Source organism: Anticarsia gemmatalis, chromosome Z (assembly GCF_050436995.1).
Source record: "Anticarsia gemmatalis isolate Benzon Research Colony breed Stoneville strain chromosome Z, ilAntGemm2 primary, whole genome shotgun sequence".
Classification (NCBI taxonomy): Eukaryota; Metazoa; Arthropoda; class Insecta; order Lepidoptera; family Erebidae; genus Anticarsia; species Anticarsia gemmatalis.
In genome coordinates, this window is record NC_134776.1 from 11426135 (window position 1) to 11453429 (window position 27295).

General features: G+C 34.2%; 1 protein-coding gene across 4 annotated transcripts in view; it reads right to left on the reverse strand.

Moving 5' to 3' along the window:
- The window catches only part of LOC142986396 (uncharacterized), a 122282-nt gene that overhangs the window by 7837 nt on the left and 87150 nt on the right, over nucleotides 1–27295 (reverse strand). For all 4 annotated transcript variants that reach the window (XM_076134882.1, XM_076134883.1, XM_076134880.1 and 1 more), the window contains exons 7-9: nucleotides 15380–15463; nucleotides 8603–8747; nucleotides 2415–2543 (exon numbers count right to left, since the gene is read on the reverse strand). In XM_076134882.1, coding sequence (XP_075990997.1) covers nucleotides 2415–2543; nucleotides 8603–8747; nucleotides 15380–15463 — 358 coding nt within the window. The remainder of the gene's footprint in view (nucleotides 1–2414; nucleotides 2544–8602; nucleotides 8748–15379; nucleotides 15464–27295) is intronic.

Genomic DNA, 27295 nt, shown 5'->3' on the forward strand with positions numbered 1-27295 from the left:
CAAAACGCAATAATCGGGAAAGCATAAAAGAAAAGAATATTAATATTAGAAAACTATACGTTCAGTGATAGTGTAGATATTGATCATGATACAAGTTGTGTATAAAATGTATGTGTTGTTAGGACACGCGACATGTTTAGTTTGTATTCATGTGTTTGTTTTATTAGTTGGGCGACGACACTCAGAATACGAATATTGTTCGCGAAGCCACATCACCGAGTCGAGGATTTTGTGTTAATATAACCATATTTCTCGTGTCACAGAATGTTTAGAACAACAAAGACAAACATATCTAATCTAGAATCATTGGTTCGAAAGATATGAGGTCAACGTGGCTGTTTAGAATTACTCGAGGCGTTGCGTTGCTGTCTATACGAATATATAAGACACTGCGAAATAGTACAGATGGTGACAATTCTCCGTTATTTGTATTTGTGTCGCATGGCGAGTTATAAGGATATGGCGCATTGAATTACTCATAATATTAAAAGAGAAAGTACCGAAAAAATACACATTCATTTTTAATACACAAAAGCGAATAGCCAAGTGATCTTTCACAATTTTATATTTTAATAGCCATTATATTATATAAATGTGTTAGCATTATTGAACGTTACATTTAAGTTAAAATTTGTGCTATTAAACGTAGTTAGGGGTAATAAATAAAATATTTCATATAACTAAGTGCCTCTCTTGGGTAACATTCAGCGGTGGAGGACTCTCAAATATCCGATCAAGTTGTAGTGAACAGTTTATAAAGAGTTATGAGTTGGGATTAAACTGTGCTCTTGAAATTTTGTACCTACACGAGATATATATGACTTCATTCCATATATTTTTTAGAAGTCGAAGTATCTTCTGTTCGATAAGCCCAACTTGTGTATGTCAATAAAGCTATCTTAATCTTCTTCTTCTTTCTATGGCAATTGAATCCATGATGGCCATTTATGGCCTCACTATTGGGTAAAAAAATCCCAAAATGAAAAAGGACTTGGGCTTTTATCCACCATTAAACAACTGAAGGTTGGGCAGTATTATGCTTGTATCCAAATAGTATTTACAAGCTTGTCCCTTTGATCTTTTATTTCAATTAATTTTGACTTTCAATGACGTATCGGTATACCACTGCGATTTATTTAAAAAACGCTTTGTCTTAATACAAGATACAAAGCACGTGACGCTAATTACGAGATAACGAAATGAATAATGCCTTTTGTCTTGTTCGAGTACTGTGATTTACTTGAAGAATAATTTTAGCCTTTGATATAGCTCTACAAATTATTTTAGAAGTTATGAGCGTAATAGTTTTTTAATTAGTACCGTCTTTCTTAGGTGAATATAAGAATAGAAATTGAAGAATAAGAAGACTTTACCAAACAGTCTTCGTAAATGTATATTATGATACTTTTAATAAATTTGTATGGCCCTGTTTAAAATAGACCTGTATTTACGCTATCAATATTATTTAATTAGTAAAAGAATTGCTGCTAAAAACAACATTTAAGCTATTCGTAATAAAATATATTGCAATTTTTTTGTCTCATCTCTGTTTCTCCTTTTGTATTATAAATATTCCCCAATATAGAAAAAGTAATGCTACTCCCCAATATTTAATACAGAAAAGATTGTCATGAATATATTTAAGAATATCAGCGTTTATTATCACATAAAGCGTTATTTCTCTTGAATAAATTCGTTTTATCTCGTTCATGTGCTTCTTTAAGTCGCTCGGAAATTCAGATTTTAGAAACAATAGGTATCATTGAAGATTTATAAAAAAAAAGTTGATTTGGTTTAATTCGATTGATAGAATAAGCAACTGCTAAAGTGCATATGTCTAATATAAAGTCAATATTGTTTTGGTAAATGCATAAGAAAACGAAGTCAAATATATTTGCCTATCACAAAACAAAAGATTGAAATGAAGCAGCCTCTGAGCAAAAGATATTTTCTGGAAAAAACTGAAACAATGTTTAAGTGTAATTAATTGAGACGACTTTTGGCACGAAATAAAAGAAACACTATAAATTAATATAATTGGAAGAAAAATTAATTTAGATTTTGCAACGAATATAAATGCACTTGTATTAACGTTTACTATTGGCTAGTCACTGTGACTGTGACGGTTAAATTGTTTCAATATCGAAGCTATTCCAATCAATATTGTTTTGAAACAGAAGTACATATTTCTCGGCAACCCAAATTTTTCAGGACCTAGGGACTCATCACTTAATTTTCTGGTTAGTTCTTAATTCCTAGCTAATGGTGCTGAAATTGTAAACGTAAACGAAATCTGTCATTGAAATTGTAACGTGTTCTGTAAAACTTTGGGAAGAAAATAAATCATTATATCAAGAAATATAACAAAAAACAGAAGGATAAGTATTAGTAGCAGACTTTTATGGATATCTTACCCGGTTTTTCCTCAGGTACGACCTCAGACACTTCGGGAACTTCGGGTGTCTCCTCAATGCAGCTCTTCTCGTCCGGGAACTGGACATGCTTCTTCACGGCAGATCGAGTTTGCTTCGAAAGTACGGAAGCTACGAACAAATAATATATTGAATACAAAGAAATTAGATGTACTTCGATCAAAGGTATAACTATACCTATTTAGATTTTTTTATATTAAGACAATGCATATTATTGCAATGTTCCTATAATCCTATCATTGATTAATAAGTAGATATTCGTGTAGATTGTAGTTTCTATGTAGTAAAAAGTATTAATAACGATTCTATCTTACTTATGATTTTTAGACGTAGGTACGTATTATGCCCATAAATATATTATAGCGAAAGAATTTGAAACCAAACGAGATACAATTTATATTTTATACGAGTCTTATGTAGCCCGTATCTTGAGTATTTTATTTTCTCCGCGAGGCTTTAAGGTATAGAACAAATCCTGAAGAAATGGCCTAGGCTTGTTTATGCGCATTCAATGCGATCAACTACGTAGAGACGGTGGTTAACTTAATCCTTTTAAAATATAGACTTAGGTAACAAAATATAATGATAACAATTGGATTTCATTTTAGATGAAAATATTATGGCGGATTTTGTTTTTTATAAAGTGTATGCTGGCTAACCTATTGTATTATACTTGGTCTATCTTAAGGTAGCCGCAAAAACTGTTAAGGAATTGACAATGTTAAATGGACATCTTATTGTAAAAAAAATATCTTTTAAAAGGCTTATTTACGAAATATGCGGGCTGCTAAAAGATATCTTGAAAACTTTCTTTATATTTCTGAAGCCAGAATGTCATTGTGCAACGAATAAAAGTGTTTCAGCAATGTAAATGCAATTTCTAGCTTTTTACCAGGTATTGTATGGTTCGTTGCATTTGCGCTTTTATGTTGATGATATAGCTGCGTCAGGATGAGTGAAAAGATTGTCACCTGCCAATTACAGCGATGTTCAACGGACGTGCATTTTGCATCTGGTTTTATTCGATTATTATTAGGATTGGACAAATTAGGTTATTGTGATTGATCGTTACTATTCATGATATGTAAAATTAATTATATTACTTATTAGTTTTGTTGGCACAGCTAGATTGTGGTAAATATGTAAGTAAAGTGAATATGTTTTCAAGTAACTTATATCTTTATAATATGTTGTGGTTGTTTTGTAGAGAGGTACAATATTCTTCATTGGTTTAATGATTTTCGAAAAAAGCGGAACGTTTACGGCAGTATCAACATGAATTCAATTATTATTATCATTCAATTACTTAAATACTAAATCAGATATATTTAGTTTATCTAGTAAATGTAGTATTTCTCAATATTTCACTCATTGTCACTTTGCGGGAGACAAAACTGTATAATTATGTAAAGACCTTCGTAGTTCCAGTACAATGGGTCCCTTTACATACTATAAATGTTTGCCGTAGGCACAAGTACATAGATAGGTGTCTTCCGAAATTGTTTTACCTAAGTTTACGTCGTAACCAATTCTCGGAATAGATTTGTATGTTGGTGACAAACAATTGATTTTAAGAAGGATAAAATGTTAGTTCAATAACTGTAATATAGATACTAAGTTATAATAATTACTTAGTTATTTGAAATCACAGCACTTCAAATTCTATAGTTTCATGCCTGATCTCTAGATGGCGTTAGCCAGGCGCTAACGCCATATGCAAGTAGTTAACTTTAGCTTGAAGCGACTTTTACTATGAAGAATTTGTTTCATTTTTATAAGCACTGAACTATGTATTTTCTTTTAAGATTGCTCTAAAATAAATGCAAGTATAGGTATAAAAACATTGATCTATAATGTTTTAAGAAATTTTAGAAAGCACTTTCAGATCAAAGATTTCGGTTCCTACGCAATGTGTATAATAGGTACTAGCTTTTATTAACCTGATTTAAAAGCTTTTCATAAAATCTGATTAACTTATAGTTTATTAGCAAATTCTGTAATAATTTCGTGAATTAAATCTTCAACACAAAGTTGAGTCAATTATTCTTAGTTCAGTAGCTATCTTAAATAGAGCTCAGATATTAGGTTACTTGTTCGCTTGTTCGTTAAAGTAGACAACTAGGATCAAGTTAATTAATCCTTCGTAGGCAAAACGAGTGGATTGTCTTTAAGAAAATATCTAGTAGAAAGTTTAACGAAATAAAATATTATTGACGACATTTTGATAAAATACTCGCTTCTACATGCAACCCTGGCCACGTGATTACTTTTCCTAAGGGTTAAAAAGTATCCTATGTGCTGGTCTAGGTCATAAACTACTTGTGTACCAGATGCCATCAAAATCCGCTAAGCAGTTTTTGTGCAAAAGATCAACAAAGTTCATGGAAACTTATTTTTCTTCTTTATGATATGGGTTACGTTATCACTATGGAAATTTCATGGATTTGCTCCAAACGGTTTGATTTTAACGACTTAAGAACTTACTGTTTAAAGATTAATTAGAAATATACAATAAGACATTGGAAAACTTTTGTTTATAATAAAAAATAAATCATGTTATTCTCGCTAACAAGTGGACTGAAACTATACTAAGGTACATTAATGTTTGTTATTTGATACTATTAGTTGGCTACGGTTTGCAGAGCGTGGAACGCTTCAAAGGCGTTAGCTATTACACGCCTTGGCTACTCGAACATGACGACCAGACCATGTTATGAAGTGTTGCAGCAATTTACATACACTTGTATCATAAGTAACTGCAATGTAAGACAATTTGATCTTTGACGAACAGAACACAATTTATTGAAGCATTTAAATATTCGTAAACATAATTTGTAACTGACTACATCTGTGGGACGGTAGCGTATCTGAGTTATTCGTCAGCTGATCACGATGTCTCGTTTTTGAGTCGGGCAATAGTATTACTTGTCTTCTCTAATATTTAGGTTTGCCGGTTGCCCCTATATTACATGGGGCTAGCGTTATTGATGGCGAGACGTGGGTCTCATACACTTCTGTCTACACCTTTGGTTATAACAGGCGTGATATTATGTATGTATAATTAGTAAATGTGACCTCTGTGTAATATTGATTATAGACGAATAATCTTATAATCTCTGTAGGCTTATGACTGGCATGATCTATCAAGTCCCTTGTATTTGATAAATAGTCGGCCAAGCACTTAGGTGGCGGAGGCTGCGGTGGTGAAATCCTAAAGGACCGTCGGTCGTTAATGAACAATTAACTACGTTGGCTGTTTCATTATCCATCTTCCATCCAATATTAGGCCAGAATAAACGAGTTAACAATAGTTGATGAGCCGGGGGCTCACAAGCGTGCGATTATTTACTTAGTTATTAAATAGCTGTGATGTTTGGATGGTCTCTTTATATAATTGATGGGTGTATTTGTTCTCTCCAATAGCGGTATAAAGCAATTTGCCAAATATAGCCTAACAATATCGATGGCATGGGCGATACCCAAAACTTCGAAGGTTGCTCTTTGTGATTCGTACGATTATGTCAGTCCGATGATAAATTCTATTAAACCAAGATATTTACACTTAATGTGAGGCCGCTTTTGTAATCAGTTTTAATGTTCAAACTTTACGCTTGATAAGAAATGTGAATTCAGAATTTATGAATACATTATGTCTTGGAATTATTTATAGTTTTAATGATAATGCTAACTTTAAGGATTTAGTGCTTATACCTCATAAAACTTGTACTAGTTAAGAATCTATAGTTTCGAACCTTTGTAGAATAAAATTCAAATCAGTATGAAAAGCGCATTTCATTCAGCATTACCCTTTTATTATTCAAGATAGATAAAGACTTGCATCCCAAAGAAACCTCACATAATACGGAAAGTAATCGATCAACACTCATACAAACTTTCTCTATGTATATTTATTGGCTGAACTAAAGTAGAGTTGAAGCAACAATGTTGAAGAAAAATTATGATTTATAGGTCTCGCGTCGTTGGCTCATACAATGTAACTCTCAACGAGCTAACTTGTACAATGTTTGTTATAAATTACGTTACAGCAAATTACACTTTAGAGCTTGTTCGGACACCGACTTGAGATTGCAATTCAGCGGTGATCTAGTAGAGTAATACACGAATAGCCTAGTGTTACCAAGGGACACCTGTAATATGTATTTGTTTATCAGCAGTTATCATCGCAATCATTACTTATTTGTGTTACGAATTGCGAGTTTAGAATTGTGGGATGTTTATTCCGATGTTATTATAGCCATTAGCCGCTACATCATTATTACACTTGTAAATAAAAATATTTTATTTCCGATACAACGTGATGCTTTTTTTCTGAGGGGCGTTACCAATAGTTTCCATAAGTACGTGTAATTTTTCATCAAACCTGTTTCTTAAAAATTACTCATAAATGTCCAACACTGTTTTATTAAAATTCTTCAACCAAATCCAATTACAAAGGGTTTAAATGCTATTCAATTTAGCAGTTCTCTTCTATATTCTTAGTAAAGGAGCTTTATGTAAAAACGAGTGCTTTCCCTCGACGTGGAGCGAAGCCGAACGAAGGATAAGTACATATGTGTGGTAGGTACTGTATAAATAATGAACCGGCGCCAGTGGATTTATCTTGACACCGCGACATGTCACACATTTTACGTCGTAAATTAAAATTTATTAATGTGTACGTTTTCCTCCCTTTATCTGCTGAAAAGCCATCATCAAGAAAAGATCTTGATGAAAGGGTTAATGATAAAATATTTTCAACTAGCTGACCCGCGCAACTTCGCTTGCGTCCAATAAGAGAGAATGGGTGAAAATTTTCCCCGTTTTTGTAACATTAATTACTGGTACTCTGCTCCTTTTGGTCGTAGCGTGATGATATATAGCCTATGTCCTTTCTCGGGCATCAAAATATCTCCATACCAAATTTCATGCAAATTGGTTCAGTAGTTTAGGCGTGATTGAGTAGCAGACAGACAGACAGACAGACAGACAGACAGACAGAGTTACTTTCGAATTTATAATATTAGTATGGATTTAAGGTGATCTGGAACACCTTTTGCACCATATTATTTTTTAGGAGTATCTTTTACATAAAAGAGCTTAAGACATTAAAATATATTTTTTAAATCAGTCTTGATGATGTAAACACAGCGAGACTCTTCACGTTGCTGTAGATGGTAGATACCTATTAGGTATTTTAGGAAACGATTCTATTAAGCGAACATACCTCTCAAGGAACGAAAGTGATATTGCACTGCGTCAGAAGTTGATTTGTGTATCTATTTTTCATTTCGTAGATTATACGCGGTTATTATTATTCAATGATTAATATTTTTTGTTATCGTACATTTTATTTTAGATACATCGAAAAGGCCTAAAAAAAATTAACATCAGTAACCTGATACTCAACGCGGTGCGTTACTAAGTGCTGTTTTTAGCTTTGTTCTGATTTGTAAATGTATTTTAGTAGGTCGAGCATCTGCACTTGAAACAATGTGAATCTAATTAAAAATAATAAGCTACATTTTCATATGTAATTTGGAAAAGCCTATTAAAACAGGCATAGTAGAGCAGCCCGAGGAGAGATCTTCAGCGAATTAGGTTATTCATATTTATCATACGGGTATTTTATTATAGTGTACTACTTTGTTTTTAAGATATAGAGTAAGTACAAGAGTTTTATAATTAACAACATACTACGGTTAAGTAAGTAAATATTTGTATCTTATCATTAGCGAATAATTCTTGAATTCTATACACATATTAAATATAAATTTAACCTTTGAAATTATTACCAATTTCATTTTTAAAACTGTTGGTTTAACCATAATACTATTTGGTTCTTATACCAGGATAAAAAAATAATTTACCGAAATAAAATATATCCTATGGATGATATTTACTTAATTTAATAGTTCGTGGATTCGAAATCGAAATGATTTATACTTTTTTTTCTCGTCAGGAAAATACATTATTTCATGTCGCGCTCCAGAGAGGAAGCGGGGGTCTGTCGGGCTCTCCCGACGGCTAGGTGTTCCGGCTTACACGGCTTGGAACACCGTCAGGTTTTTAGTCGGTATTCCCAATACTACGACTAAAAACCTGACAGTGTTCCTTCTAGTCACCATAAAATGACGCGGTACCTCCAATAAATGATTTATACTTGTACTTACTAATAGCCTTGGTTGGTGCCTCGGAGAACTCCTCAGGGTCGCAGCGACTGGGCATGGGCCTCCCAGCTGACCGGCGACGGCCGCTGATCGCCGAGCTGGTGGTAGTGGTGTGCTGGGCCGTGGCCGTGTATTGGACGGCTGCCAGCTACAACAAAATTATTTATTTATTTGTTACCACCTTACACTAACAGTATCTACTACACATGTCATGTAAGTTATAGGTACAATAAAATTTCAAAATGTTCAAGTTTAGCTTCATATAATACGTAGGAAAGCAAGAATTGACATGACTGATATGGTTATGCAAAGGGTTTGTGTTTTGATAGTGTTCTCTCAAAGTGAAATCATAATTGTTACTAGTCAAGTAGAAATAGAGTCCTATTCAAAATATATCATATTTATTATTATGTTGAGAGTCTGCGTCTTAGAACATTTGGTTCCTAATATCTTTTTAAATTATTGATAATAATAATTATTGATACATTGAATGAGTACCAACGTTCCACAAGTTGAGATCTGTATAAACTGAAAATAAGAAAAATTTACATCTACCTACAACGTCCCAATAAAATGGGTAAGCTTCAGGGTTCCCGTTTGATTACAGGATCCTAAAAATAACGATTGGTTTGACCTTAATGTGTATTTAATTGTTCCGGGTTGAGTTTGTTTACGTTAATTTATACATATTTGTATAAACTGCACCAATCAGATAATCTAATGGGGGATTTTGACAAAAAACAAAACGATTACGATAAAATGAATGTTTGTTGTGGCGAAATTTTGTATAAAATTTATAAAAGACCTCTGTATACGATGTGTAATCAATCAAAGCGAGAATAAAAGAGAAAAGCTACGTGAATTTTTTATTTAGAATTGACTTGGTACAGCTAACGTTTTTTAAATGTTAAATAAACCGGATATGAATTCAATTTCCCGCAGCTAAACTGTGCACTAGAACGGTGAAGTTTGGTTCTATAAAAAAATAAAACTATGAATTTGTGGGACGTTTATCGACGCCGCCAGTAATACTGTTTGTGAAATTCAATACTAAGTTACAGCGAAAACCGTTTCAGCGAGTTAGCTAGTTACGGGTTTGTTTTAAAAACGTTTATACGTCTCGTTGCTACGTGCGGTCACTTAACGCTAACGTTCACTTTCCTGAAGCTCGATTCTATAATTATATCGACTACCGACAACAAATCTGTCATTGAGAAAACTTTTTTATGAAAATTTGATCAGCACCACTGACGGGTGTGGTAGTAAATATTTTGACAGTACATTCTAAATGTCAAAATTTCGAGTGTCGACAGTACCGACAACCGGCTAGCTGACATTTAGAATGTACTGCCAAAATGTTTCCTACGACACCCGTCAGAGGCGCTGATCAGATTTTCATACAAAATTTCTCGATGACAGTTCGGTTGTCGGTAGTCGATAGTAGTAGAGAATCGAGGCACCTGTACCTCGATTCTGTACCACTATCGACTACCGACAACCGGCTAGTTATCGACATTTGACATTTAGAATGTACTGCCAAAATGTTTCCTACGACACCCGTCAGAGGCGCTGATCAGATTTTCATACAAAATTTCTCGATGACAGTTCGGTTGTCGATAGTCGATAGTAGTAGAGAATCGAGGCACTGGTCAAGTAATTTATAATTTATTGAGTTTTTCCGCAGTTTGGTAAGGTGTTTGGTAAACAAGAAGAAGATTTAAGCCTACTTCACAGATTAAAGCAAGCTTAAGCAGGCGAAATATGCTCTGTCTGGTGCGATGCAATAAAATTTGCTCAGTTAATAATTACATTATTTTAGCGTCTTCATAGTTTGAACAAATTCTGCATAACTTAGATTAAAACATAAATTATAACAATACAAGCAATCTTATAAGTTTGTCACGTTAATATGTGGGATTTCTGCGCTCTCTTTGTAGTAACTAACTCATTTACTTATGTAATTAGCTACTGGAGACGGTGGTTATACGCAGTACAGTCAATGTAAGTACTTACGAGTATTACTGTCATCTAAGTTAGAACAGTAGACGTCTAAGTAGTTCTTCATGTCTTAAGTCTACAATGTTGAAATAGGCTATTTTCAGAAACATATCTTGCTACAATAGTCATAATTTTATGTAGAGAAAGATGATTCCGGTTATCTAAATAATTTGTTACAAAAATGAAGCTTTGACTGGAATTAAACATTCAAATGTCCATCACTGTTTAAAAATACATTTGGACGTTTTAATTCATTCATTATTTATCAAAAGAGAACATACCAATGTCCAATGCTACACTTAAAAATGTCCATTAGTCTTATTCGGAACAAAATCCAAGCGATTTGCATTCTAAAGAAGGTATTTTTGTCCACGTAAAGCGTTTGTGTTCCCAGCAAATTACTTAGAAACATTCAATATAAAAATTTCGAAGGCATTATAAAAGAATGAACGCGGCCTACTTTCGATTTTCGCTAAGTTATAAATTTGGCTAATGCTAAAGGAAAATATTTTTATTAATTTATACAATACTCTTGTACTGCTGTTACGTATCCAATATTTTGATAGGGAAATATTCCATCGATGCTTTATTTTAATATTTAGAATGAGAATATAAAAATTGGCTTTTGCATAAATATACGCGTATAGGCAGAAAATACACTGTTTTCTTATTTATCCTTCGAACTGTCTGTATAATTTCTGTTTTTATACTCACGAGGCAAATATTATAATAATAATATAACGTATCTCTCATAGTCTAAAAGTATCAAATTATTTCACTCGTTTATCCAACAAAAAAAAAAACAAAATTCGTCCGCTACAAACATCTTTGCCACTTAAACATCAGTTAAAGTGTTAAGAAAATAAACGCTTCTATCATTTGTGTCGCATAACATCCAGGCTCTTATTCTGAACAAGCAAATATCATCTAAACGGTAGAACAGTTGCCATAGCACCGTTGCGATATCTCTTCAATTCCTGTTCACTTCCCACGCGGTGTTTATGCAGCTTATCGCCATTGTGTTTACACATCATAGTAAAATACAGATGTGAAATTGAACATCCTTTTATTACTAAAAAAAATGTAAAGTTATGTACAATTAGGATGAACGTCAAAATCAATTGCATCAGAATAGGGCTCTTTTCATAAATTACAGTTACAATACGTGTCCCACTGTTGGGCAAAGGCTGCATTTTTAGTCCCTTCGATCGTTTGATGCATCAGGCTATCGTGCATCATGTCCTCTATGTCCCACAACCTGCACAATTGAGGATTGGCGACATAATACAGCTGGTCAATAGTTGTATAGGAAATATTATCTTGAGTCGTTGACACGACAGAAGAATAATGATGAAGCCATCTATCTAGGAACACTTCCAATGCATTCTGTCCATGCCAAAATTTATATAATCAAATAATATTGCTAGTTTTAGGTAAATACTAGTTATTATTTGTAAAATCAACTGTCCTCCGTCACAAGATATATTTGCGTTCTCTCCGTTTCTTGGAGCATCTTCGAAGGATAAAGTAACCGAATCGCGAACAGCCAATAATCGGCCGTTGCTTGCGGTGTCACAGGTCGCAAGGTGGCATCTCAGTGGTAGATTGACCTAATATAAAGCAGGTCAGATTGTAGCTCGTAAAGCAAGCACTGCAATATTGTGTCACATTAAATAATATTTAACACATAGTCCCACTACTGGGTCTTAAGGGAAGTGTTAGATCATATGTACGGTGCGCTCGGCAAGTGCAAAATTGGGGGCTTTAAATTTCTTTAAGATTTGTTTTGAACAGTTAGTTTAATTCTTTTATTTTTTAAACATATTATGACTTCTAGAAATAAGTTATGTGCCATAGTTCTCAACAACGATCTCCTGACTTTCACGATTGGGATGTGACTAGACTAAATAAACCCTTCTACCTCTGCTTTTGGTACACAACATGGTTCGAAACGAAAGCAACAAATTAACTAGCGCTGCCTCTCGTCACACGCCTCCGATCGAGATGAATTGGTGACTTGAAAAATAAACCAGCTAGCAAATTAACTGAACGTGAAAAGCGGAAATCCGTGTATGTCGGCGCAAATCGGAACAGTCTTTTGATTAGCAGTGGACTACAGAATTTTGAATACGCGTTGGAACAGGCGCAAAACGGAACTTAAATCGGAACCAAGTATTTTGTGCCGTCTGAAGTTAATTTGTCGCATTGCGTTGCGATTGTAATGCTTTACAGCTATTAGTACGTACGAATGTAGTGTAGTAAATTTTCAACATATTTTGTTACTTTTGAAATTAATATTGGTCATTATAACAGCAATTTGACCGAAATATTACTATTCATTATAATATTTGCACTGCAATATTAATACAATACGCCTGGTTTCACAGCTAAAGTTTAATATTGGTAACTATACCCGAAAAAAGTACAGATTTCATACATTAATAATTTCTTTCCGGCCGTTTCTTTTTTCAGATAGACTAACAAACTCTTATACATAAACCTATTCCTAAACGTTGACCTTTTACTGCTACTTTATTACTACTTATCGGTAAACGATTTTAATAATAGACGAGCAGTAAATATTAAATAAGTATTAACTAAAGTATGGGTTACAAATCCTTCCGATTTCGTCTAATAAATGTATAGAGCGTAATAAATATTACTAAGTCGACATCGAACCCTTCGGAACCCTTAAGTTGAATAAATTGTTATTGTTTTATGCTCATGTGTGAGTGCCACTAAACAGGCTACTTTATACGTGATAATTACCCACAGTTGGTATAAAACTAGAGATAGAGTTCTTACTTTTGCTTAATGTGTCCCTTTTAACAACCATTTACAAATTGTGCCATTACAAAAAAATATTATACTATCATTCTTTCTATTTAGCAGTTTCTTAAAACAAGTTTTTTGATATTCGCAGACAATGATCGCAATAAATTCTTTCAGCGACGAGCAGAACGATAAAGCTTACACATTTTGAATCAACTTATGTATATGTTCTATAAAAAATATTCTTACGAGATAGCGACAATGTCCTCCATTTACTTTACGCGATATTCTCCAAGTAATATCGAGAGTGCTTGTTTCCAGACTTTTTACAGAGCGACCGATTTCACAATCGATATCATATACCGTCACGGTAGGTACGTGAAGGTTGATTGATTAACATGCCAACTGCGATCAAAAGGACTAATGGCCTCGATACAAACACTGTCTGCCTTATTGTTAGAGGATTACTCGCCGCCGGCCCGAATTATGAGGTGACATGACTGCGCCAAACGCGCGATCCAAACCAACACTGGCTGATTGTACTCATATTTATGTAAACAATTGGCAAACATATTGATTGCTAAACTAATCCTTCTAAGCAAGATCTTATCTTTAACAGAAAATACTAATAAGCTACGTTCCAGTGAAAGATTTAGTAATGGGTCAAATTATGTTTTGACAAAATAAAATGTAATACTGTAGAAACAAAATCAAACATTTAACCATAAAGGCTGTGTATTTTGTGTTCAGAAAAAAATAAGTATTCACCGTAACAACTTTGTGAATAACTACTATACAATTAGGGCAATTTTGCATTACCTCCTTGACACCCCGGTATTATGTAGTGCCGTAAAAATAAAACTTGTGTTATTAATGTCACAATAACGTCTTCGTAATTTGTCAAACGTTTGCGATTGGCGGCGGCTGGGAAATAATAGAATGCATTTATATAGGTAGTTGACGCAACACCCTGCAATTTTCCTCTTCCCTTCTGTGTCTTAAATAATTGCCTCATTTAGATTTATTTGTGGAATGAATTATAAACAAATGCTTCGTTTGATCGCAGTGTTATATTTAATGTAATGTAAGATCGTTATTTTTAAACAGCCAAGTAGACTTCATGTAGACGCAGGATTAAAGTATATGGCATAGATCCAAGGACTAAGAAAAAAAAACAATATTCTATTTCGCTATTTCTAAGATTAGACATTGTATCTATTTAGCGTATCTCAAAATAAGTTATTATTAAGTTAGAATAGCAACAATATGAATAAAAATATACTGTGTTTGTTATTGTGTTCCAAAAAGCTGCACAGACAAAATTGAATAAAAATTGAGAGCTGTACGCTCAAAAAAAGCAAGACAATATAAATATACGATAAAAAATATTGCTTTGTTGTTACAACTTCACCTGCGACTCGAAAAACAATATCGCTGGGCACGGATTTGTTATAAAAATAACGTGCATATGGCTTTTAACAATTATTTATCCCCCGCTTTAACCATTTACTGACAGATTGAAAACAATTTGATGAGAAAAATGCGTGTTGTCAGAAATCGAGATGTGTACGATTATGTGACCCGGTCATGTAGAAATGATGAATGAAATCCGATTAACTCGTATGATTTGTCAAAGGAATGTTATAAGTTGTAGAAAATTATGTAACTATAAGGTTTCAATGGTTGAAGTTATAACGGTGTGTATTAAATAAAATACTTGTCTGTTGAAGATGAGAAGTTTACGTGTAGTGCATTCGAAAAGCACTGCTTTTTATTAATATTATTTGTAAATCAAGAATAGCGTAAATGCTAGCGGTCTCACATACATTATATTATGCTTTGCATACATAATGTACAAATTAGCGCAACTTTCATTTCGGATACAGTTACAGTTATTTTTTTAAAAAGTTATATTTTCGAAGAATCCATGTAAACATAGCCTCTGTAAGTTGAGTTCAAGCGCAAGTATCAAACTTTTGACGATTTGGCGAAGTTAATAGAAGCACTCACCCGATCCGAGTAGTCGAAGGCTGCGGTGCCGCGACCTTCAAGATACTCTTGGAACTGCGATATCACGCACACCATAGCGTAGATCTGTGAACAAAATACAATGTTAAACTTTAATAAGATGTTCTTTAAAAACTTGGACGCTGTAAGTAAAAAGACGAAAATAGGGATATTTCATTATTTCAAAACGTCTTCAATTTGGGAGACTCTTGCCTTGCAGTGGGAGAGTAATGGGTTAAAATAATGCTTTGCCTCACGTAACCCTCAAGTGACACTGCCTAAAATTCTGTGTATCATATAATGTACTCAACGTTAACTACGTTTCGTTTGAACTAAGTATAATGTAACCGAATCAAGCCACAAAATAAACGATTCCAACTTAAATCTTCGTATCCTTAACCATAAACTTTCACCAATTGCAAGGTGAATTTAACCGGCGTTTCGTTACGTTCTCAGTTAAACTCAGGAGGGCTATTGAGAATTTGCAATAGAGGAACTCGATAACTTCTGTTCCGTGGTGGGAGCGTAAATTGAGCAGACGAATACACCTCATGTTGCGCTGGTGAACCACAGAGGAGCTTCATTGCACATGTTTATTTTATAAGTCAAATTGAAAACTCACCGCATACGCTTTTAAAACTTTAATATTAATAAACTACGAGTAAATAACTGCTTTCATAACGTCCAACTTCCATGAAAAACCGTCCATTAAATGCATCTAAATGGACACTGTTTTGGCCGTATTTTGAGCGCCATTTTCCCCTACAGGTTTTGGGTCGGATCGTCAATTTCGGAACATCAAAACGGAAATACGCTATCTGGTGTCGCTGCAATAGCTACGAGAGGTGTTCTAACAGTCGTTTCAGCGTTTCACTTCCTATTTAGCCGTCTCATATTTTCGCAGTTTTGGCCATTATTTTTATGAATCTCGTGTTAGTATGGGTTTAGTGTTTTATTTTCTCCCTTATCTGGCCAGGGTTTACCAATTCTTTTTTTGAAGTCGTTTAATACCTAGTATTTTTTGATCTACAGTTTCAAGGACATATTACAGTGAATGTGTTTTTACTAAAAACTAAAGGAAAACCCAGCGCACCGCACCCTACTTGATGTAGCAGTGGCCAGAATTTCCGAGCTTTTTACGCAAAAGTCGAGTGCCTTACCGAGTGAGATTAATAGGCACTTACTTACGAGATTTTTTTGGGAAGCACTTTGTTCCTATATCTATGTAGTACATCATATATCTTCACAGGCTTCCGTTTAAGACTCTTTAGATCGAGACAAGTGCTTGTTCGAACATGGGTAGTGAGTTTTGATTATATTTCCACTACACAGAGCTGTACAAATAATGTTTTATGCAATAAAATATAAAAGGTAATGTATATTGTCGATTGGGCATTATAGCCGGTGCCAGGGTATTTACCATACTCTCGCACCGGCTTTCACAAAATATGAAGTGTTCTTTGATTCACATTAACCTTGAGAAAGATACACGCAGAGCTTATGACGTCATTAAAAATCCAATATGGCGAGCATTAACGGAAAAACGTGGAATTTTTCGTTTTGGCTGCCTCATTAGAGAGGTTTCGTAGATATAGTAACTTTGATATGAGGAGTTAAACCATGGCCAGAGTTAAAAGTTATATTAAGTAGTATTCCGTTAATAATTATGTCACAATTTATGGTGATTTTATTTTGTAACTAATACCTACAAATCAGTGTCGTTTTAGCAGCAACAATTATCCTCTGAAAGTTCTCCCTAAAGGCACATTTTCTTGTTACAAATTCACTTAAATCAGTAACAGTCCCAAAATAAACGTGAAACTTTTGTATTTATAGTACAGATTGTTACACTAAATTATGAACCGGGGACTCGTAGCGTATCCGACAAACCCTTAATGTCACTATTCAAACAAAAAGTTTTGTATAATTTATTCCAACCGGAACATCATTTGAAATCACAGTCAAAACGGAGGCATAGCGTGTACATTATGGAGATTGTACTATTGTGGCTCCGGCTTCCAACATAAATCGATTTAATTATACATTCACAACTTTCAACCTTAAGACGTCGTAATAGGGGTTAAATAAGATAAATAAATGACTAAAGAACTAAGGTAACGAACACAAAAGATCGCAATAAGGCGGCTGTCTTATTAGTCGTGTGTTAACTTTGGCAAAGACGAAACGTTAAGGCCGAGTAAAGTAAAAGATAAATGGGTGTTCTTTAGTCATCGTCAAGAAACGAAAGAGAATCCGAATAACAGATACCGAGTTATAATTGAAAGGCTGGTCGAACCTTGCTGATTAATCACCAGTATTATATAACGCGGATGCCAAAAATACTTTGTTTTCTTTTGATGTAAAGGAATTTTCGCTTGACTGACCGTGACATAAAAGATCTGAGTTTTTGAATATACTCCACTTCTCCTTCTTTTTAACTAAATAATTACCTATGAACGAAAGGTTGCCCTTAGATAGTGGTTTGTTAATTTATACAGTAATTATTTTCTAAACCATCATTAATTTACTAGTTAACAATTGTCAAGAATAAAATAAAATGTTAACTATTTCTTGGAACTAGAAAACCATTTCTTATTCCTTAGAGCTGCGTAATTTAACTATCTTAATAGTACTGTACTTAATAGTACTGACTGTAATTATGTCGTGGTTCATTTGGTCTAGTAATTATATCAGAAAGTTACGTAATTTTTCGCCTGTGTTGTATTTTGCAAAAATAAGTCTAGCATCAAATAAACTTATAATATTACGTAAAAGACAGTTAACCTGTCAAGGTTCACTAAATATAGAATATAAATTAAATTGAGTTTTGCTTATTGAAGACTTCCATAAATATATATTTCTTGTCTTGTACCTACAATTACGAGCTCAAATCACGTTATAATCCGTGAATATCTCTACTTTTATATATTTCATATTTTTTACTGTAAATTTCCTTAAAATCTAAACATAACCAGTACCTCCTTGAAGTTTATTCTGCTGTCGTCACAAACTTTGTATTTCAATTTATTATGAAATGAATAATTAAAAATAACAATATCACTTGAAACTTGAAGTTAAGGGCGGAGTTTGTACAACAATATTCAAACTTAGATTCAATTAAATTGTGGAACCCATTCCGAAATATCAGATAGTCATCTGTGGCGAGATTTTCTACTACGAAATATTTTCTACAACTGATTACCTACCATCAGTGTATATAAATAAAATCAGCGCCCCTGGCGGGTGCCGCGCAAACATATTTTCAAGTTCATTTTAAATGTCAAACTCTCGATACTTGATAATAAAATCACTTACAGTAGAAGTGAATGATAGTATCAACATTAAACATTACAATAATTACGATCGTGGGCGTCGAAAACACGACTGGACATTTACACAGACGACGGTAAACAATATATTGTTTAAAGGGAAATTAGTGAAATTAAATGGCTGCCGTGAAGTGTGTACAATACAAGAATAGTTATTACCAGTAACAACGTTAATTTCAAAATGAATGTTTACAGAGCTGTTGAATTGTGTTTTGAAATTAAACTTAGCTGAGGGTTTTTGATTCTAGATCGCGCCTTGACATTTAGCTTTCAGTATTTATGTACCGAAACTGTAAGCCTTTTAAATGGTTGAGTGTAAGACGAGAGAACGAAAGTATTTAGTCTCAAAAGGGTCTATAGTAGAGCTCGAGATATTAGTTAATAAGACACTCTTTCATACTTTCACATATAACTTTATTATACATAACTAGAGGCAGTCTAGCTTCTCTGTTGTTCCCAAAACCCTCTAGGGCGCTATAAACAATGATTACGGTGGTTTAACTACCGTCGTACAACCGTGCCCAATTTTCTTTTACTCCTGGCAACACAGGGTTTAAAAAAAATCATAACGCCACGCATTTGTTTTCAAAGTGTTATAAGTTAAGGTATAGTTGTGAAGAAACCAATAGTTAAAATGATGAAAGCTATAAAAAAAATATATAACGCACGCACTTGTGTTGTTCCTCTACCCTTGTCATCGAGATAAGAGAGCTCGAGATATTACGACTTATTTTACTACTTAGTAACTATCCACATACGACGTCTACGCCCACAAACTACAGAAATTTGGGAAATAAAATCAGCTTAAATTATCTCTGAGGTTAAAGTACGACCTGAGGTGTGTATTCTAGTTTAATATAAAACGTTGGCTGCGTTATTACGTAATAACGTCATTAAATTGTATTTCATCACAATGTACGATATTCAACGCGGAATATAATAGTAGTCATGAAACATGCTTAAAATAAGTATTTATTATTTTTGTATGAATAACGTGAATGATAAATGATGACGTCCGTTTAAAATATCGTATTTCATTAAAGAGAATCAAATACTCACCCTAAAAACATTTATAAAATGAGAATACATTTGCGAAGCAAGCAAAATAAAACAATATCACGGTCACGGGAGTTTGAATAAATTATTATCAGCGAACGTTCCCTCTTGAAAAATTTTAGCATTCATTCAATCTCTGTTTCAATTTCCTTGGCAAAATAAAATATTTTATTAGAGTTGTTAGTTGTCGCAATAAAGGGAGATGCAAGCTCGACGAGGAAGCGTGGGAGTGACGACGACGGCGACGGTGCGTGATAACCAATGGAATTATGCACGAGTTGTCGGTTATTCTTCACCCGCTGCTGACTCTATTGGCTGCTAAGTTATTTCAGTAGTGGAATAATTTTATTACCCATTGAATTTATATTCTGCCAAAATTATTTGAACGCGTGCGGATTTTAATTATGCAAAATGGTCCGGTAGGACGTCAGTGTCCCTGGCCGCCGCATAATGAATGTGGAAAAAATCGTACATACATATTTAACGAGTCACCCTTTTGGCCTTACCTTTGCTCATTCTGGGTTACTTCATTTTGTTTTTAAATGAAACACCCCCAAAACCCTCTTGTTATTTGGAAATAGTTTGATTCTATTTAATTAAACGTATTTTGCTTACATTCTTTAGTATCTGTAGAGCGATATTTTTAGTTCCGATACTCAAAAATATTTTAAGCTCATCAGAAGGTTAACATTAATTAAAATGTTTTGCTCGAAATTTAACTCACGGAAGCTGTTCTATTTTGGGAAATATCGGGAGAATATTGAAGTAACCGATATTTGCTTCATATCTGTATTACTAATGATTTGTAGTGCATTTCTCTCGATAATTTTAGTATTCGCTATTTATACCTCAAACAATGCGCCTTAATGAATGTGGTTTCGTGCATGTGTAATAGTCAATTCAACCGTAATAATCTAAATATTTCCTATTTCCTTCGGCTATTTCCTTCAACAGTTATTTTAAGCAAACGTTTCATCGCCATTTTGACGTGCTTTTTTGTCTAAAAGCTTTTGGTTCAATCGCTCAAAAGTTGGTTACAACTTTTCACTTTACGTTGATCGCTTATTTTGAAACCACCAACGATTAAGCCCAGGTATTGAGGTGCCCACAAAATGCATAAAACTTTGTCCTAAAGACGACGGAAAGTAGGTATAATAGTAAAGTCTTCATAAAGTTCTTTAGAACGCGACTAAGTTATAAAAACTTCACTGGAACACCACCCTTTGTTCAAATACACTGCATGGAATTGAAAGAATCAATTTCTCCGTAACAAATAAAACTACATTTATCCATTTTACAAAAAAAAACACAAAAAGTGTAGTAAATCGAAGTAAACTGGGATATGTCGATTGAATACGACATATGTCTAATTCATTTCGAGATCCTTGGATAATTACATGATGATATGATGTTTGGATATTACAAGCATTATGCAGGTTAGTGTATCTTGTTACAGGGACGTAACTAGTACAATCTGAATGCATAGAGCCTATATCCTGATTGATATCTGCGGTGACACAAATCGAACTGACCGATAATAACAATGTGATTGTGTGACCACAAACCTAGTTTACTGCTTGCATAGCGTTCTAACAAGTAAAAAAATATGCATTCAATAATCCGTGAACTGATAACCTACACATTTTTCCAAAAAATATATTGTCGACTGTCTTTATAATTATAACAAAATACAGCTAAACCAAATTAATACAGAGATAAAATTATTGCTTAAAGTGTTACGTAGCTGATACAAAAATGAATATGAATCGCGGACAGACGATACATTTTAAATCAACAAAGTGACAGGTCACAAAGTCACATAAAAAGTTTCGCAGATGAAACCCTTGTTATACATACATATTCAACGACACATGAAATGATAGGCCGTCGACAATATTTATACCCACTTACAAAGTCCTGGGCCCAATCTGCAAGGGTCGACATGATACGAAAATTTCCGCGTAACATAATTTATATTTGCCTTTAAAATGACGTAGGTGTGTTCGACAGGGATACATCATACGTGAAAAGTTTCAAATGCGATTAATTGCTAACAGCTGAGGAAGGTTGTGTATCAAACAACACGTATAAAATATGCGCATATCGTTCGAACTGCATAACCTTTTTGTTGGTTTTAGCACTACCAAACTGCTATGTGCCTACAACGTTTTGTTTGACAGCCGGATAGACTTAGTTTGCATATTTTCAGCAAATATTTAAACGAGATAGTGGGACAGTGACAGCCTAAAGCCGATAGTTTAGTCTGACCGAGTTTAAAATATACATACAGTGGCTGGGTTATCCTCAAGAAGTTTGCTTGCGGGGGCTCTATAAACGGATTAAAGCATGACATGAAGTGTGGCCATCCGTATCTGAGCAACGCGCTATGGAACTTTAAATTAAGTTATCCATCGAAACTGCGATATGGGAACTACATACAGTTCGTTATGGAGCAAGTTTATCTTGGTGTATCATATTAATTAGTGATGTCCCTTTCAATGGAGCTCCATGTTGCTACTTCAGTGTTAGTGTCGAGCGTATAACTTTGATACTGGAAACATATTTTGGTGTAGTTTCAAATGTTAGTGTTCGCTGATTTGTCCGTTCATTTAATTGGGACTGTTGAGATTTTGATAAGAATAAAGATAAACACAAGCTCACTATGAAATTAATACAGAAGCATTAGAAAACTAGTCGCTTTTCGACACGTGTCATAGTGTACCCACAGTTTACCAGTGCAATAAAGAAAAAAGAGTAAAGTTGCTTGTTAGGATTTAATAATAGTTGCTAGCTAACAGTCCGTGGTGATCTTTTCACCGTTTCTGAGTACAGCCTGTACAAATTTCTCGCGTGAAATTGACACGTTGCGGTACTGCGTCCAACTGTCGCGTAATACTGGGAAACAGTTATATTGCAGGAAAACACGACACATGTTAGAACTAGTTACTATTCTGACATTTAATGAAAGGAGCCTTTGAATTCAACCTTGTCTTATACCTCTATATAAATTGGCAATATAATCTTTAAATAATACGATTATAGGTACTTATTCAAGTTGCGAAATTGACAACTGAAAATACAATTTAAAAATGTTGTAGTATAAAGCAATGTAACGTTATTTTAAATACATATTTAGAAATTAAAGATTTTTTATTATTTTCGTTTTAGCTGAATAAATATTTTCTGTGTATCATAAATATTTGGGCATATTCACGCTTGTGCTTGAATAACTTGAGTACCGAAGCTTGAACGTTTAGTTATTTATTTTTCTATATTTTAAGCCTGGAATTTGAGGCGTTCATAATGGGTTTTAAAGTTATGCCTCAATGGAATAAAATCTAAAGGTGAGGTTACTTAAGTGAAGACCTCTGTTCACTCCAAGCACTTCAATTTAATTATGATTAAGGCCTATCATTTTAAATCTTTACTAAAGAATTATACCATTTGTTTATTCATAGTGGTGCTAGAAACACACAGTATACCTATTTATTAAAATATTAATATTATGTATGGATATAGGACACCAACAAAATTTCCTCTTTTTTAAAAATAACCCCATACCCTACAGTAATCCGTGTATTATGGAAACATTAAGCTTTATACTAGCACCTGCAGCTGACTGGAGCTCTTTCTTTTTTCATTTTTCAACACTTTAAAGGCACACTCAAGTGCAAAAGCAATAATTAATTATGTTATAATCTTGCCGAGGAAAGGAGCCTCTAACTAGGCTCAAAAGCTTTGCTAAGACTACTTGAACAAACCCTGAGCTTATTTATTTTTAAATAATATAATTATGAAGAACATTTTCTGAGTCCTGGCGGGCTTAAGAGTTAAGTGGAAAGTTTCCTACACACGTACAACTACATAGTCCTTACATGTAATGTAATATGTACATTTATATTAATGATTCAATTTACTAATTCTCTTACGTTGAACCAGTAATACATTTAATTCGTCATCTATTATTATAATCTGGAACAGATTTTGTGAGTAATCCGTTCCAAGCCTTTGTGGATTGTTGAACATCAGTCAAGTAATCGACGGTTGGTAATCAATATGCACAGTATTCGATACGAGGTCCATGTTTGCGTAACATGACGCATACGTATGTGTGTCAGCACACTACACACAACAGAAGATTAATATCAGAACATTAGGTTAGACTGCTACCGATTGGTGATCCATCCAAAACTTGATATGGCCATTTGTACTTGGACGTAACATGGCGATGTCGCGGAACGGTTATGCGCTACGATATCGCTATACTTATATCGTAGACTTTCGTAGCAAAATGCTACACATATTAAAAGTCCAACGAATCTATAACAAAGTTTCAGTGGGGACACGTAAGTTTCTAGAATCCAAATTTTCGTCGACCTTCAATTTTGTATCGGAGTTTTATATTTTCAATTTTATTTAACTTTAGAGGAAGAGCTCTGAACGTTCACGTCTAAGCAAGACATATTGAGTGTTCAAGCGCCCGCGGAAGCTAATCCTACGTACATAGAAACCAATTAAGAAACTATTTGGTACAAGCTAGGAGCTGACACTGCAGACTTTCGGGACGTTTACAACTATGTCTCCGGGTTATCGTTAAGCTAAGTTTAGATACTACGGTACACGTCAGACTCAGTGTGTAAATCAAATGTCTCTCGTTGCATTGCGACCCGATAATAAGTGTGAAGGTAATGTGTGATGAACAATAGCTTGATTTTCTACTTATCTATTTATCTTTATACTAGCTGACCCGCGCAACTTCGCTTGCGTCACATAAGAGAGGATGGATCAGAATTTTTGTAACACTTTTTACTGTTACTCTGCTCCTATTGGTCGTAGCGTGATGATATAAAATATGCTTTTTTTTCACGAAAAATATTCTCAAAATTATTTATATCTCTTAAAGAAATCGCGCTAAGGCATATCCGCCATTAAAACAGTTGCCATGACAACGGAATTTTGTTAATTAAGTGTCATGATAATATTGAATATTCGCGACTTCATTCGCCACCTGAATTTTCCCGGGAAATGCGTGATTTTCCCGGGATAAAAAGTAGCCTATGTCCTTTCTCGGGTATCAAAATATCTCCATGCCAAATTTCATGCAAATTGGTTCAGTAGTTTAGGCGTGATTGAGTAGCAGACAGACAGACAGACAGACAGACAGACAGAGTTACTTTCGCATTTATAATATTAGTATGGATTAACTTAGCCAATCCTTTGACCGCCACGGTATATTTTTGTTGACATTTGCCGACGAAAGCGTCTTGAGCACTTTCTGATTTGTCGAGTATAGCCGACCGTGGCGGTCAAAGAGTTAAAAAAAAATAGTTCTAGCGAAATTCACTAGGGGCGCTGATCAGGTTCACATTCAAGATTAGACGATAGCTTCACTGTTGTGGATAGTGATAGGAAATGGCCCCTCAGAAATTAATATCTGCCATTTACGTCGCAATTTCCATCGAGGTCTAAATTTAGACTAAAAGCCATATCGAACAGTCGACTAGTTGGTTATTGCTATTAGTTTATACAGTTTGCAAAGGAGCCCATGACGCGTTGACGTTTAGATAGTTTTCACTAGATACTATAATCGCAATAATATAATCATAAAGCATTATGGAGTTTGATATGCAAAATTATTCTCTGTATAAGGTTTTTTATCTTATGGTTAGTGGTCAACCTACTGCCAAAATTGTTCCAAAAAACTCTCCGAAGTACGGAGACGCTCAGGTCAAACTCCACTATGCGGTCACCTATCAATATAACGACCGCGCCATGGGGTGCTTAACCCACTGATCGCTTACCAACAGATTAGCGCAGCTCGCTATGAGCGCCTCAATATAAGGTATAAACTATCTTAATAAAAAGTTTGAAATCACGTGGTTTCAAATAGCTGCTATCAATCTAAATCAATTAATTATTATGTACATTTTTGAAAGAAAATGTGTCAGTCAGGATAAAATTGGATAAAACGTGTTAACGCCGTGTTACTTGTTCGTTAATACCGACAGTAATTATATTATCGCGATAATATTGCTACCTTCCACAGATTTAACGCTCAAAGAGATTAAATGCTCGACGTCTAGTTAAATACACATGCTGTTAAAATTGTTTTTGAATATGTTTATGACGTCATCAAGTGCCGTTACAACAAGCATACTCCGAAGTGTATGACATTCGTAGTTTTAAAAGAGACTGATGTATGATAACCACTTGTATATTTTATGCAAAAGTAGATATTAGAAGCATATTCCAAAGAATTATTCCTTTGTAAACAAAATACATGGGTATGTAGCAATTCTAGTAGAAAGTGACAATCGGACTGACAATCGGAAATATTCACATGGTTTTAAATTTAAAACATGTTGTATATAGGTACCTAATGCCTAAAGTGTATCCTCAAAGCTAGATCATGGAACAAAGACAAAATATACGAAGCACTTGCAAATACAGAGCGAATATTTCATGTATTGTAGTGGAAAGTCAAAAGCGTATTCATACACACTTCCTAGTTTCCTACATTTATTATGAAGGCTTGTCCGAGCGCTGAGCGGGCAAACGGCTACTCGCAGCTACTCCACATAATGTGCTGACTCGCGCTTGTCAGGATTGTTTACGTCCGACAAAAGTTAGCCTTCCGGCTCGCGGCGGCCATCGATTAATCATAGTGACAGCTCCCTGTTAAATTCACAACTTATGTATTTATTAAACAACGTATAACAACGCGATCTTATTTCCTGCAGGGTTAAACAAAGGTGTTCTACTTTAATAGCGGGAATAGAATTCAACGGCAACGGATTTTCCGACACAAAAACCTAATAACAGTTGCGGGTTTCAAACTCACACATTGCAATATTGTCATGAATTCAATATACGAGTAGCACATTTTTATCCAGCGATTCACGATGTCGGTGATCTTTTTTATTTAACTTCAAGTCATCGGACTGAAAAGTTATATTTAAACATTTCCGTTTTTTGTCATGTTATATTTAAAATTGTATTTTTGAAACCAATTTATTTCCTCGTTTTATAATGACAGTAGAATTCTCTGAAATCTGTGATGACTAACGCGTTTAAATATGGGCCATAATTCAGTATTTAATGTGAAATAAAAATATCATAAAAGGTCCACGTAGTTATTTTTTTATGATTCCGCAATAACGTCAACAACGGCAGCGCCTGCTATTAACACTCGTAATATAGATTAAGGTAAATAAATGGCCCATCGTTATTAACATTAAAAATGAATAACATTTGCTACTACTAATATAAGAAATAAGTTGATAATTCCATGTATGTTTTAATAAAATATAATATTTTTTATTTTTTTTTATTAACCCATATCTGTCCCACTGCAGGGCAAGGGTCTCCTCCCAAACGAGGGGGAGGGGTTAGGCCTTGAGTCCACCACGCTGGCCAAGTGCGGGTTGGGGACTTTGCATGCCCTCAATAAATGTATTAAACAAATTTTAGGCATGCAAGGTTTCTTCACGATGTTTTCCTTCACCGTTAAATATTATATTATCACTTCTTAAAG